The sequence below is a fragment of the Lactuca sativa genome, chromosome 6 (genome assembly GCF_002870075.4).
Source record: "Lactuca sativa cultivar Salinas chromosome 6, Lsat_Salinas_v11, whole genome shotgun sequence".
Taxonomy (NCBI): Eukaryota; Viridiplantae; Streptophyta; class Magnoliopsida; order Asterales; family Asteraceae; genus Lactuca; species Lactuca sativa.
Window position 1 is genome coordinate 121,016,267 of NC_056628.2, and position 15,185 is coordinate 121,031,451.

Sequence of the window (15,185 nt, forward strand, 5' to 3'; positions counted from 1 at the left end):
TTAAGGTTCATCTACATCTAAGCAAAAGTAAAGAGTATTAGCCTATAATCTCAAAAATAAAACAAAAAACCATCATATAAAGTGTGTTACTCATGATAATGAAGCAAATTGGATGATGATTGTTTCTGATATCTCCTAATTCTCCAAGATGGTCCATAAGTAAAAGAAAAAGACATATTTATACTGATTTTGTCGACCTTTAAAAATGTGGCGTGCACGAGTGAAAGACACGTTGCGTATTACGTAATCTTCGAGGGTTTTATGTGTCCCATGGCTTGTCACGGTCCTCAAATAAAGAAATTATCAGCCCCCCTGCGTTTTTAGTTCCAACTTAGCTTTCGGCTCCAATTTTTGCTCATTTCAACACTACGACGTGCTTTATCTACAAAATATGATTTCAAAGCATTGTAAATATCTTTTGTTCAATTTTACAATAAAAACACAGCTCAAAGTACATGACATCGCACAAAATATATGCATAACTAAAACGGTATCAGTATTATACATAAAAATTTAGAAGAGAAATACATATTACCATTTTTATTGAATGCGATTTTCTAATCTATTTAAAAAGATTAAAAGATATATATTAAAGTTAATAATTTATAAATAAATACGATATAAATTGTTATTCAGAGTTTTTAGGTTTAATCTGTTATTATTTTATAAATTAAAATCAATTTGAAATAATAATTAGGTTTTGATGAAAACCAATCCAACTATATAATTCCAATCAAAATTATCACATTGGAAAATACATTTTTACCTAAATAATAATGAACAACCTTAGCTATTACATATAACAAAGAGCAACAAAAATAAAATAAAACGAACACTATAAATTTTGGACATTAGCAAGAAGAAATCTATGACAAAACCAATAAAATTTTACAAGTTAATGTTGAAAACTCAAAAACTAATTACATAAATAAATAGTTTTCTCAAAAAGTTAATTACAATAAATAGTTTACTCTTTGTTAAACATTAAAGAGCAAAAGCAGAGAGAAGGGGGCGTTTGTCATCACCGTGTTCTAAAATTCGATTTCTTCAGACATGGCAATGGCGAATTTGGCCAGAAAAAAGGCCATCAATCTCTTCAACAACACTGTCATCTCTTCAGGTGCACTCAGGTATTCATATTCTCTTTCATCTACGTTCTCTAGAGGATTCGCGTCGGGATCTGATGAGAACGATGTCGTTGTCATCGGCGGCGGTCCTGGTGGATACGTGGCGGCGATCAAGGCTGCTCAGCTAGGGCTCAAAACTACTTGTATCGAGAAGCGCGGCGCTCTCGGTGGTACCTGCCTCAACGTTGGTTGCATCCCTTCTAAGGTATTAGTTTCATGTATTGAGGCTGTTTTCTTCAGTTACGAATTAATGAGTTTTTGATAGATCTAGTGAAGAAAGATTATATGTATTCCTGCGTGATCAGACGTTTTATCTTCTGTACTTTGCCTTCTTTTGATTCAACGATGCGTCTGTTCATGAATTTGTGAATGATAACTCAGATAATGCATGCTACCTCCGTCCACGGAAAAAATTCACCTTCTGATTTCAGAATTCAGCACTTTTGGAATACAAATTTGGCCACAAAAACATTTGTTAAAACTAATTTTTTATTTTTATTTGATACTCCTTTAGTAGTTGGCTGTATTCAAAGATTTCCTCCTTTAGCGTGCCTTGTTAACTGTATCCTTTTCTCATCGTATCACTGTGTGTGTTAGATGTTATGGAATGTTTTTAGGCATTATCATCAATTGTTTACTGGTGATGTTTTCTATTAACTATTCATCTACAACAATTGCCCTAGTTAACAGGTTAACTGTAATACCTTGCATTATGTCTCCTTATAAAATCAGGATTGAGATTCAGATTTTAATACTTTCCATCACACAAAACCACCTACATCCATCATTATATAGTAATATAGATACCACTCTTGAAGAGTAATGATCTGCTTCATGTTCTCATACAGCTTCTGAATACACAAGTTTCTTGATCTGAATTCTTCTCAAAACTTTATCCCATCAATTTTCAGGCACTTCTTCATTCATCTCACATGTACCACGAGGCCAAAACAAGCTTCGCCAAACACGGTGTAAAGTTGGATAATGTAGAAATCGATCTTGCAGCCATGATGGGTCAAAAAGATAAAGCCATATCAACTCTCACAAAAGGCATCGAAGGCCTTTTCAAGAAAAACAAAGTAACATACGTAAAAGGACACGGGAAATTCCTCTCCCCTTCCGAAATTTCCGTAGATACCCTTGAGGGCGGGACCACAGTGGTGAAAGGCAAAAACATCATAATCGCCACCGGATCCGATGTCAAAGGACTCCCCGGAATCACAATTGATGAAAAACGAATCGTGTCATCCACCGGAGCTTTATCTTTGACCAAAATCCCCAAAAAGTTGACCGTCATCGGGGCGGGCTACATCGGGTTGGAAATGGGGTCGGTGTGGGCCCGCCTCGGGTCAGAAGTCACAGTGGTCGAATTTGCCCCCGCTATCGTTCCATCAATGGATGGAGAGATCCGGAAACAATTTCAAAGATCTTTAGAGAAACAAAAAATGAAATTTATGCTCAATACTAAAGTGGTGGCGGTCGACACCACCACGGATGTTGTGAAATTGACACTCGAGCCGTCGTCGGGCGGTGATCAATCCGTTCTTGAAGCGGATGTGGTTCTTGTATCCGCGGGTCGGAACCCGTTTACATCCGGGCTCGGTTTGGAGACAATTGGTGTTGAGACTGATAAAATCGGGAGAATCCCGGTTGATGAAAGATTCGCGACAAATGTAAACGGTGTTTTTGCGATTGGTGATGTGATTCCGGGCCCGATGTTGGCCCATAAAGCGGAAGAAGACGGAGTCGCGTGTGTGGAATTTATCGCGGGGCTACACGGGCATGTGGACTATGATAAGGTGCCAGGTGTCGTGTACACGCATCCCGAGGTGGCTTCGGTTGGAAAGACTGAAGAGCAAGTGAAGGAGATGGGGATTCCATACAGAGTGGGGAAATTTCCGATGTTGGGAAACAGTAGGGCGAAATCGATCGATGATGCGGAAGGAGTTGTGAAAATAATAGCGGAAAAAGAGACTGATAAGATATTAGGGGTTCATATTATGTGTTCAAATGCAGGGGAATTGATCCATGAAGCTGCTTTAGCGTTGACTTATGGTGCATCAAGTGAGGATATTGCGCGTACTTGTCATGCTCATCCTACTTTGAGTGAGGCTGTTAAGGAGGCTGCAATGGCCACTTATGATAAGGCCATTCATATATAATATATATAGGTAAACTCAGGTGATTAAATCGTTTGAAATTTTCTTCTTTTTTGTTTGTTTATTTGGAATTTTTGGATGTTGGGTCTGAGTTGAGTTGAACTCAGCCTAATAAATTTGCTTTAACTGAGTTTTGATGAGCTTGATTAACCACGTAATAGCAACATACTTTCTTTATTTGTTTGTTATAGCATCTTACTTTCATTTCTTTCTACTACAGTATTATAATATTGTATTTTTTGCTTTGTCTTTTTTTTTTTTTTAATTCGGTCGGGCTTATGTGTGATTTGGTTTACTACGTTTAAAATATGAAAATAATAAGCATTATAATCTAATTAATAATTACAAGATTTATGATATACATATTTATTAAAATGAAAGAATTATAAAGATTTAAAAAGAAATGAAGACATGACGGCGATATGTTCCGAATGACATCATATATGTTATGTTAGAACAGGACAGAAAACAGGATCGGTTTGGTAACTCGTGTGAGTTACCAAAATTTGAAAAGTGTATTTGGTGTATGGGGAATTGAGCACCAAAATTTAATCTCGAGACAATCCACCAAATACACTTTGCAAATTAGACACAAAAAGAAAGCAACTTATTGGTAAGTATATGAAATGTTCAAGATTTTTTGAGAATGACAAAATAAACGAAATATGAGTATATGTTTTTATCCATCTAACATGTGGATAATATCAACGAAAAATATGGTTTTAGCAATTAAAAAGTTGTCTGGCAGCAAACCCAAAAGTTTAAGTTGTCATTGCCATGGGAGGAGCCCCCTCTACCCTGTATTTTGTTATGTACGAAATTAAACTCGTCTTATATATAAAAAAAATCACTACACACCACCTAACTTTTATTATAGGGAATAGGACTTGTTAAGGTAATTAACTTTTCAGATTGTGCACATATAGGTAACTATCTTTTTTTGTTAAGGTAATTAACTTTTTTTGTATACATATAGGTAACAAACTTTTTAGAACTGTTCACATATAATCATTATGACCTGTTGTAGCAGGTTACATCCAGCTACAACATGTCATAATGGTTATATGTGAACTAACTTATTTTTTTTAACTTGGATGGTCCCTACTGTTTATTTTTGTTACACGCTTAGTCTTTGTGTTACCTAAACAGACTGTTGTGCCCTTATTAATTTATTTTTTTAATTAATTTTCTTATTCATGTTTTTTGTTTTTATATGTTTAAAAAAATTAATAGACCCCACATATCTGTATCTCCTCACCGTAAACCTGAAACCACATTTAAGAAATTTAATCTGGGTCCCATCGGTCACCATCTCATCTCAAATCCTCTTCAACCTCTATTTTCTTTCAATCTTTAGCGACATGAAAGTCTTCACCATCCTTTTTTTTGGTCATTCAACTTTGGCGAACAAACAACATAACCCACCGTCTCTTCACTTTATTGGGTTGTAGTGTTGGTTCGCTGGAGTTAAAGGACCGAAAAAGAATAGATGGTGAAGACTTCGATGTCATTAAAGATAGAAAAGAAATAGAAGTTGGGGATGATGAAAGATGGGATTGTCAGGAGATACATATATGTGGGGTTTATTAAATTTTTTTAAACATATAAAAAAACCCATAAATAAGAAAATTAATTAGAAAAATAATATTAATAACGACACACTAGTCTTTTTAGGTAAGACAGAGACTAAACGCAACAAAACTAAACAATAGGGACCATTCGAATTAAAAAAATAAGTTAGGGAAATGCATAAATTCCCCCAAACCACAGGGACCATTCGTGTAATTTACTCTTACTTTTATTCATATTTGGGTAACTATTTTTCTTTTGTACACATCTAGGTAACGAACTTGTTGAAAGTGTTCACATCTAACCATTATGACCTACTGTAGTCGGATTTAACCTGCTACAGCAGGTCATAATGGTCATATGTGAACAGTTTCAGAAAGCTTGTTACCTAGATGTGTACAAAAAAAAAATAGTTACCTACATGTGAACAAACTGAAAAGTTACTTACCTTAATTAGTCCTATTCCCTTTATTATATCATAGTTTAATTCTCAATTAACGCGGTGGCACACTAAAAACGTGAATTTTTTTTGTGTCAAATGTCACTTGCATGTTTTTTAAGAAATTAGGAAATAACAACATATGGAATGTCATCCTTATTTCCACTCAAATTATTAGAAAACAAAAAAATCTATTTGAGCCAACTCATTTGAGATTTTGTTGAAAAGTTTTTTGTTAAAAAATTTATTTGTTTCACTCCATAATGTATATCATATACTAATGGATCGATAAATAAACAATGAAATAGTCATGTAGTTTGCAAGAAAATTATAATCTAAAAATAATTAAATTAGATTTTAAAACTACACAGATTCGAGCAAAAGTATTATTGAAACTCGAGTCTTCTACTAAGAGTAAGAGCCATTGTGTTTTTTCTTAACTGCAACGAGACCTATAATTTAAATCAAAGTTTAAACAAAATACTGAAGAATACTAAATATAAAATCAAATTTTCATGAATTGATTGTTAAGTTTTCTAAAATCATATTTTCGGTCATGGATATTAAATTAGATAAAGTTCTCCATTTCTTAAGTTTATCATTATACATCTTACCAGACCTAAATTACGTGAACAAAACCGAAATTGAAATAATTATCAACAACAAAATATACAAAAATAAAAAATTACAATTACCAAAATTCAACTCTTAACTCAATTAGAAGTATATAGATAACTTCTTGTCAATTATATCCTGCACTAGGTTACACTTCTCCAACAATCTACTTAAACTCCTCTCATTCTCCACATACTCCTTTTCCTTTTCCCCTTCCACTTCCATCAATTCATCACCGTTAACCACCACTTCCAATTCCGTCCCTTCCAATTCCCCATAACCCAATTCCGATTCCGACCTCGGTTCCCGGCAGCTCAATTCCCCATACCCCAATTCCGATTCGACCCTCGATGCCAAACAGCTAACTTCAATCATTTCATCAAGAGACGGAGCCACCACATCACACACTTCACCTTCAAAACTTTCCAAATCAAAAAGAGAAGAATTTTGATCCGACAAAATATACGCCGATGAATACGGACCGTTGGATATACCCATCAACCGCCAATTAAACACCCGCCGAAAGATCATCGCCCAATTCGGAACAAGAGAATACATCGAACCGTTTAGCTCGAGCCCAACATGGTTTTGGATCAAAGCAGATGCTTCTTTTCGGGCCAACAGTGGTCCAATCAACGGGCCCAAGTAGCCCACAATGAACCCCTCAAGCCCAACCCGCTGGCTCTCGATATCATCCCACGTCCGACTCCATACATGATCCGGGGTCGGTAACTTACAGTCTCGTAACGCTTGAATGAGCGGGTCAACCCGTTTCCCGGAGCTCCACCCGATACTCGGCAAATATGGTTCAAAGTCAACCCCGTTTAGTAACGAGATCTCGGGACACGGCCAGTTGACCGGGTTTGACTTTGAGGCATTCCCGATTTCATTAATCGATTCGTCAACAGCTCGATTGATAACCAAAACACAATGTTCTGGGCTCGTTTTCTGTAATAAATCGGATGAAAATTTCAAGTTTTTCATAACTAATTCGTGTGTTTTTACACAATGAACAACGGGCTGTAATGGGCTCTCACTTGCCAGCCATTCCAGGCCCATTTTTAAATCCTTATCACCGAGAAAAAGCCCGGGAAGGACTGAATACGAACCGATTCTTGAGTTATCAAGTTCATCGAGTCCCAATTTTTCGATTACTTTTGAACGATTTTCCGGTGAGAAACTTATGATCAAAAGGGGTAAACGGGACCCGTAAGGAATAGATGATGTAAGAACACGAAGCCGGTTTTTTTGAGTGTCCCATGAGACATGTTCAGAGGATAAAAACATGACTGCACTTGCCCCCGAAACAGAATCTTCTAGAAGGTTATCGAATTTTACATTTTTGACCACTGATAAGTAACAAGTTGGGTCACTGGATGTAGATGATTTTCTGTAATCCCATTTTTCCCATATCGATAGGCCCGGGAAAGATGCTGCTAAATTGTTGTTTTGAGGGATGTTTTCTGGGATGAGTTTATGATGTAACCATGAGTGTGGATCTGGGTTTTCTTGATTGGAGTCTTGTGAAGGACAGAATAGTAATTTCCAGCAAATGATTCTGGGATATTGGTTACGTTCCCCGAGTGTGGGTCCTACCACATTGGACACGTTAAGGGGTGACCACATTTGTTCTTGCTTCTCGTATCTTTCCGACATTGCCTTGTCGATGTTGAAGTTGCCATGGACTTTCGATTGCTTTATAAAATAAAATCAAAAAATCAAAAACATTTCTAATAAAAAAAATTTAAAAGATGCTACTAATTAGTAATTAGCAATTACCTCTTTGTGGAGCCTCATTGGAGGACCCAATGACAAAGAACTTAATGCAGCATTTGCTACCAGTTGTTTTTTCTCACGCAAATCCTTCTTTATGAAAGCACGCCGTTTCCATAGCCTAAAAAAATCAAAACAAATATAAGAAACAGTCGAATTTACATTAAAAAATTCCAATATAATAAATCATAGAACCTCAATATCAGTCTAAGTTTCGCCTCAGCAACTTCTTCATCTACAGAAGTATCAATTTCCTCTTCCACTTCCTGAATCACATTTTCAGATTCTTCTGGTTCCATGTCCTCAACAAAAACAGGGTCCACCTCCACCACTGAATCTTCAACCAAAACGGGGTCCACCATAGGCGGAGCTTGTGGCGGCATTGCAAATACATTTACCGGGGTATGCTTCTCCAGAGAATTCCGAAACCGGTTATCAAAACTCGGTTTCCTAACATCTTCTTGAGATGCATCGGGTAATTTATTAGTTTTAAAGATATTTTTAAACATATTCCGAGGTGAAGGAGTTCCGATTCCAACTTCCACGTCATTCCGTCTTTCAACCACCGGAATCGTGAAAACCGGCGGCTGATTGACAGACGGACTGCCGCCATAATCCGCCATACGGTTACGGATGACATCAGCAAAACTCTGAGTCTTCTTTGGGGAAACCGGTGACTTGACTTGTGTTTGAATAGAAGCCTTTCGTGGGACCCGTTTTGGAGGCTCGGGACTTTTGATTGGAATTGGAGAAGATAAAACATCATCCATAATTGTTGTTGATCTCTTGAGATGAACAAGTTTTGAGCATTTTAAAGGGTATTCACTATCGGTGTTTAGAAATTGTCCTTCTTTAACCATATATGGCTCGTCAAATTCTTTTATAGAGAATCCATGATATTCCAAAAGATCTTCCATGTTTTCTTCCTGAATTCAATAACCAAAAAAGCATAAACAGCCAAAATCTCTTCAATAAATCAACCTAGAGAAATTACCTCCATTCCAAGCCACTTTCCAATTAGGGTTACTGGTATGCCTTGGTTGTTTTGTAGGCCACTGTGTAGAGAAGCAAGTGCTTGAGTTCTTAACTGATAAGATCAACATCACATAATAGTCAAAATCAGAGAGGCTAAAGCATTAAGCATTAAGCATAAGAGATAAGAAAGAGGAAAAATAGACCTTGCCAAAGTGAGCATGCATTAAGCATGCTTGAAGATAGGTTGCTTTCCTCAGGAGACGAAAGAAGGTTATAAAATTGCCAGTTCTACAGGCTCTGGAAGAATAAAACAAAAAAAGAAAAAAAAAAGATAATGAGAGATTTTAAATTGTTAGAAAATGTGAAAAGTTTGATTTAAGAGAGTGGATAGAGAACCTGGCTACATTTCGAGCAAATAGAACTTCTTCAGCTTGTCGTATGCCAGGTGTCATCTTAGCAAGATCAAGTGATAATTCTGATGGTTCGACCTACAAACAGTTTTTTGTGATTCCAATGGAATGAACAATTCCATTCCTTCCCCAATTCGATTCATACCAAAAAAATCACCATGTTGACTTACCTTATAGCCAGGATGTTTGTCCAATTTGAGAAGTGCATAATAACCTCTAAATTCTCTTTCTGTAGGCACCTCTATTCCTTTCTTCCTATGATCATCATACAATTGAAACAACTCAACAGATGTTTTGTTCATCTGTTCAATGTTGAGATGTGCATCGAATCCCTCTGCAAATCCTTCTCCTTTCGTATATTGGCATAATTCATGCATTGCTATTATATGAAGCCGTATCTGAAACCACCAATAATTTAACAATTCAAAACAGACCCTAGCAGAAGTACGAGGATGACAAGGGCATTCATGTCTTTTTCACACACAAGGTGTAAAAGAAAACTATGGTTATGATTTGAAAAGGGTATAACTATAACTCCCTCTAAATCTAAAAAGCATAATATTGTATAAAGATTGGTTGTTTAAAAAGTACATTCTGAGGCAAGAACAAACCATCTGCTCTAGCATTATAATAGCACCAAGATTGAAGATATGCTGCATCCTTAAATCCATCCTGATTGCCCTCATTCTGTCCCATAAAAAGTTGTATAAACCAAGAAATCGATCATCATAGGATTGATCCAACAAGTTTAAAAGATAATCCATTGTCTTTTGCAGGATTGCCATCGGTCTTATCAGTGCAGCTTCCCTCTCAGCTGTCCTAGTGTACTTTAAATAAGTAAAGATAAAAAAAAAAAAATTAATTATACATATTACAATCAAGAAATATAAATAAAATAGAATTCTAAACATCCCCTTACCTTCTTAACTGCAAGAGATTCAGTTGTCTGATTTCTATCTCCATCCAAACGTTCATATTGATCAAGATCTCCTTTCCTCTCTCGCTCTGCTCTTTCTTGCTCTATATAACAATAACCAACAAAAATTAAATTCAAGGCCTCAAGGGACTCAAATGGTATTTCCTTTTGAACAAAAAGATACCTGGACACATATCTGGACAAACTCCAGTTATAACAGTGGATGATGAATCTTGATCTTCAGAATCGGTTTGTATATTGGCATTGCTATTACGTAAATGCCCTCCCATATCTGAACCTTCCAACATAAACTTTCTTTTGTCCATACCCAACTGATCAACCTGCTGCCTCTTTTGGTTTTGGTTTTTATCGGTTGACTCAGGTTGACTAAGTTCATCTCTAAATCGGGCCAATCTTTTTGCTTTAGCTTGCAATTCTCTGTAGTAGATTATGTAAGAAATAGAAAAGTCCTTATATATATATATATATATATATATATATATATATATATATATATATATATATATATATATATATATATATGTTTAGCTCAATAAATTACCTTTCACTGTCATCAAGAACAGGATCATTTGATGTTGTAAAAGGTAATCTGCTCCGTTTTGGAACAGGGATATCACTTGGATTGATTGCAGGTGTTTCAGGTTTATCAAGATCGGTATATTGTGGAGACCAAATATGATTTTCTGGATCAGTGTAAGGATTGCGCCTTGCAGTTGATCTTGGAGGAGATACAGAAGGCCTAGAAAGAAAACAAAAAGAATATTGTTCATTGTTCAATAACCTGAATGATGATAGTAAGTGTAATTGTTATCTTGAAAAAGAAGAGAAAGAAAGTAACTTGCCTCACTACAACAGTTCTTGAGTTTTGCAGGATGTCTTTATAGGTAGGGAGTAAAGGTGGTGATCTTGTTCTTTTCAAATCTTGAATTTGATTTTTGGCAGGAGACTCGGTTCTAGGGTTACGTGATGGATTCATAGGTTGTAGTGCAGAACCTTGATGAACTTGGGGTTTTTGAGAAGAAGCATTGAACCTAAGGAGATTAGAGCTATTAGTGACTTCTAAGATACACTTAAAGAGATTACTCATACACATAATGTAAATCAGACAGAAATCTTAAGAAGATTATACCATGTATATGGTGATTGGGAAGGAGGTCGGAAACCAAAGGAGGGTTGTTGTTTTTGGGTACCAGTACCAGTACCAGGACCTGAGTTCTTGTCAAATCCCTGAGTCGACATTTTATTATTTCATTCGGGAAGTGTGTGTCCTACACAAAATGACGAACATGACCTACACAAAATGTATGTTGATCTCTGTTTAGTAACAAATTTCATATAAATCACAACTCAGACGACTGTTTGTGAAGGCGTAATGAGGGTTTTCAATGCCTATCGCAAATTGGAACCTTTTTTTCATTAACTTGTCGTTTTTCAAGTTTCTTGAGGGATGTGCATTCCAAATGGTCAGCCACGGGTGAGTTGAAGAGAACAAAATTTGCTTATAGCAAACAATATGAAATTGCAAATGTTAAACACCAACAAATTAATTTTAGCTTTTGTCAAATTTGACAACGAATTAGATGAAGACAAACCTGTGTCAAAATTAACGGGGAAGTTAGAGTTGTTGATTTGAGGATGAACCATCAATTTCACACTTTAGGGTTTTTCTTTGGCTCGTTTGAAATGGTGTCGGAGAAGAGCAAGAACGAGCGAAGTGTGCGTGTGCTTGTCTCCGTAATGTATTCTGGTAAGAACTGAAGATCCAGAGAGATTGTAACTCTGACTCGTGTAAAATAGGATCAAACATGTGTTAAAATTGGGTAAAATAGATGACTAGGTGTGTTCTCGGGTGTTAAAACCAAAACCCTAATCAATTCACAAGTTTGATATTCAAAGGAGAAAGAAATAATCAAATAACTCAAATGGTAGCAGAGGGAATCAAAAATGTAGATCTATTTAATTTAGACAAAATTACAAAAATGGTCTTGTAGTTTGCCAAAAATAACAAAATTAATCCCTATCTTTTTTTTGATGCGTTTGGCCCTTGTGGTTTGTAAAAGTTGCATTAGAGGTCCTTTTTCATAACTCCGTCAGTTTGTAGCCGTTTGGGTGATTAAGTTAAAAAAATATGGGGGTATTTTGGTATTTTCACATTACCTTCTCTACCCCCCTTTAAAAAGTCCTAGCCAACATTCAGAAAAATCAAGCTACCATCTCTGAAAAATCAAAGCTCTCCTCTCTTCTAAGAATGGTGATTTGTAAGTGTGGAAGTGTTGTTGTGAGAGTCACATCTTGGACGGACCTCAACCCAGGAAGGCGATTATGGTCTTGTGCTCAAAACGGTCGAAGTTGTCCATTTCTTGGGTGGGTGGACGATCTGCTGTGCCATAGAGTCGTGGAGGTGATTCCTGGCTTGCTAAGGAAACTAAAAATTGTTCAAATGACGTTTATTCAAGCTCGTGCAGATGTTGTGAAGCTGAAGTGGATGCTTCTTCTGTCTTGGTTCTTTTTTTTCGTTTATATATGTATGCACTAAGTAGTAGTTGGATTTGGGGATGTATTTAGTCAGTGTATTTTGGGATGTATTTTGGATATGTAATGTCGGATGGGTGTATAGAACTGAAATGGGATATTACCAATTGATTTTGGGATGGGATGTCATGTATTAGAATCTTAATGTAATGTATGGTTTTGGTTAATCAGTTTAATGGTATTTTGTATTGTGGTAATTCTAAATCATTTTTTTTGTCATTGATCAAGAATGTTGGAATGGAATGGAAAGAGTTTTGTCCATTAATCAAACATTGGAATGGAATAAGAAAAATACAAGATCAAAACATTATAAGTAAACAATGGAATGGAATAAGTTTTGGTCATTTATCAAAAAACAATGGAATGGAATGAGTTTTGGTCATTTATCAAAAAACAATGGAATGAGTTTTGGTCATTTATCAAAAAACAATGGAATGGAATGAGTTTTGGTCATTTATCAAACCCAGGAATGGAATGAGAAACACATAAGATCAAAACATGATAAGTAACTGGAAATGTTCACCACATTGATCATCACAACCAGAAATGTAGCATGACATAATATGGCTAGTATCAACTTAATTACATTACTAATTTAGGTAGTTGCAAAAAGATGTAATTATCTAGATTAAACATGTTTGTAAAAAGCATCAATACAAGTTTATAAGCTTAAACAAAAGGTAGCCAAATAACTTGATTAGTCATGCTTTCATGTGTATCCAACTTCACTTAGGTCCCACATTCTGCACTTGAGGTTTTTTTCCCTTGTCCATCTTCTTTGCTCTTAACCCACCCACTACATCTTCACTTGATCCACCCACTGAACCTTGACTTGTTCCACCAACTGCATCTTTACTTGATCGACCCACACCACCTTGACTTGATCCACCTATTGCTATCTAACTTGACCCCCTTGCCCCTTACATGTTCTAGAACTATGTCCTTTATTATGACACTTGGAATAAGTAACAGTCAAGAATTTCCTAGGTAGGTTTGTTGACTGGTTAGTAGGCTCATCTATAGCCCTCCTCCTTTTTTTCTTGGGCCTTCCAACCTACAAAAATAGTAAGGAAATCATAAATCTTGATGAATAATAAACTATGCTAACTAACATTCAACTTACTTGTGTGTGATGTGTAGGGGGTATAAGAGTGGTTGGACGTCTAGATTTTAGCCACATGCTCATGCCATTGATTGGATCTATTTTGTTTGAGTACATTGCCCTCCATGTTTATAGTTTATAACAAGGATGCACCCAATATTCAGGTTGTTGGGCTTTTTCACCATTTTGGATATGTTCCCATATTGCACAAAAACCATGCCTGCAGATTATCCTTGTTATCTCCCAATACCTACAGCTACATGTCTCCTCTTTCAAGTTGACCACATACTGATCAAACATCATACTAGTCACTTGATATTTCCAGAACCACAAATTTGCTTGCAGCTGTTTTGATAGTGTCAAGTATAGTAGTTGTAGTAGGGGTTAATATACTCTTGCATTTATCAATTTCTTTTTGTACAATGCAATGTCTCTTCATCAAGTACACTCTAATGTACTCTAAATAGGTAATGGTAGGCTTGTCCCTACCATGCTCTAGCTTAGAGTTAAATACTTCACACATATTGTTTAACAAACAATCTGAATTGGCTCTACATGTGAAATGAGACCTAGCCCAATGAACTGGAGGAATCTTACTTAGCTATTCATGAGCCTCTGCATTGAAATCTTTAAACTCATTCATTGCCCTTTCAAAATGTCTAATGGTTGTATTTGTAGCACACCTCCACAAGTGATCTCTAAACTCTTATCCCCTCCATTGCAGCTTCATGTTTTCATGTATATGTCTCGAACACCATCTATGTTCTGCATTTGGAAACACTTTTGCTATTGCAGGTATTATTCCTTACATATAATGTAATTTATAGCTAGTATTGTTACAAGCTTTAAAAGAGACTTATGTTATATGTATTCATACCTTTTGTCTGTCAGATACAAAAGTAAAGTTGCATGGTGCATCAAAATCCAAATCACCACCAAGGCATCTCAGCTTCCACAACTGCATAAGCTAGTGGATATATTCCATTGTTGGAATCAAGACCCATAGCTATTAGAATTTTCCAGGGTGTGGTCCTTTCAAGAAACATCCATCCAATCCTAGTAATTCCCTTTTTCCAGATTTGAAACCCAACTTAAGTGCTCCAATACAAATGTATATCCTCTTGAAAATACGAGTTTCGACATCAGGATTTGGTTCATTACACACTTCCAGCTTCACTGTTGTACCTGGGTTATTGGTTTGTAACTCCAAACAGTAATCTATCAGCAAATTATATTGTCTTTCATATTCAACATATAGTTGTTCCTTTGCAATTGATTTAGCCCTGAACACCTTCATTCTTGATATGCTTAATTCTAAATCCATTTGAAGCTCCTACTATAAGGCTGTTACTGGGATGCGAGGGTCGGAATCCATTTTTGGAGAATAGTGCTTGCCAGGTATCTAGATGTACATGCCTTCACATTTCTACTTTGTAAGCATAAATGTTCATCGATAACTGTCTTCACCAACCATTGTTTCTCTTTCGTAGATCTAGATATCTGAATAGAAAAAAGACAAGAATCTTTTTGTGAAATTACAGTTTTAC

General features: G+C 36.1%; 2 protein-coding genes across 3 annotated transcripts; one reads left to right on the plus strand and one right to left on the minus strand.

The window, feature by feature from the left end:
• Window positions 1-978: 978 nt before the first annotated feature.
• Window positions 979-3,463, plus strand: LOC111882212 (dihydrolipoyl dehydrogenase, mitochondrial). The gene is made up of 2 exons (XM_023878568.3): window positions 979-1,332; window positions 2,039-3,463. Exons 1-2 carry the CDS (start codon window positions 1,054-1,056, stop codon window positions 3,287-3,289), a joined length of 1,530 nt encoding a protein of 509 aa, XP_023734336.1. The 5' UTR covers window positions 979-1,053; the 3' UTR covers window positions 3,290-3,463.
• Window positions 3,464-5,918: 2,455 nt separating this feature from the next.
• On the minus strand, window positions 5,919-11,922 carry LOC111882220 (SAC3 family protein B). 2 transcript variants are annotated; one of them, XM_023878580.2, is made up of 15 exons: window positions 11,597-11,922; window positions 11,411-11,502; window positions 11,134-11,295; window positions 10,847-11,035; window positions 10,546-10,743; window positions 10,168-10,421; window positions 9,987-10,087; window positions 9,679-9,894; window positions 9,238-9,465; window positions 9,054-9,145; window positions 8,861-8,954; window positions 8,677-8,769; window positions 7,878-8,608; window positions 7,689-7,803; window positions 5,919-7,604 (listed from the first exon to the last, which is right to left on the minus strand). In XM_023878580.2, exons 3-15 carry the CDS (start codon window positions 11,241-11,243, stop codon window positions 6,012-6,014), a joined length of 4,014 nt encoding a protein of 1,337 aa, XP_023734348.1. In that variant the 5' UTR covers window positions 11,244-11,295; window positions 11,411-11,502; window positions 11,597-11,922; the 3' UTR covers window positions 5,919-6,011. The 2 variants fall into 2 exon arrangements, with proteins under 2 accessions (XP_023734348.1, XP_023734347.1); XM_023878579.2 differs by lacking the exon at window positions 11,411-11,502.
• Window positions 11,923-15,185: the final 3,263 nt, after the last annotated feature.

Coding starts and splice junctions, on each gene's coding strand:
- LOC111882212 (XM_023878568.3), top strand. CDS start 1,054: ATGGCAATGGCGAATTTGGCCAGAAAAAAGGCCATCAATCTCTTCAAC. Junction 1,333..2,038: donor TTGGTTGCATCCCTTCTAAG/GTATTAGTTTCA, acceptor ATCAATTTTCAG/GCACTTCTTCATTCATCTCA.
- LOC111882220 (XM_023878579.2), bottom strand. CDS start 11,243: ATGTCGACTCAGGGATTTGACAAGAACTCAGGTCCTGGTACTGGTACT. Junction 10,422..10,545: donor GTTCTTGATGACAGTGAAAG/GTAATTTATTGA, acceptor AATCTACTACAG/AGAATTGCAAGCTAAAGCAA. Junction 9,466..9,678: donor TTATAATGCTAGAGCAGATG/GTTTGTTCTTGC, acceptor TGGTGGTTTCAG/ATACGGCTTCATATAATAGC.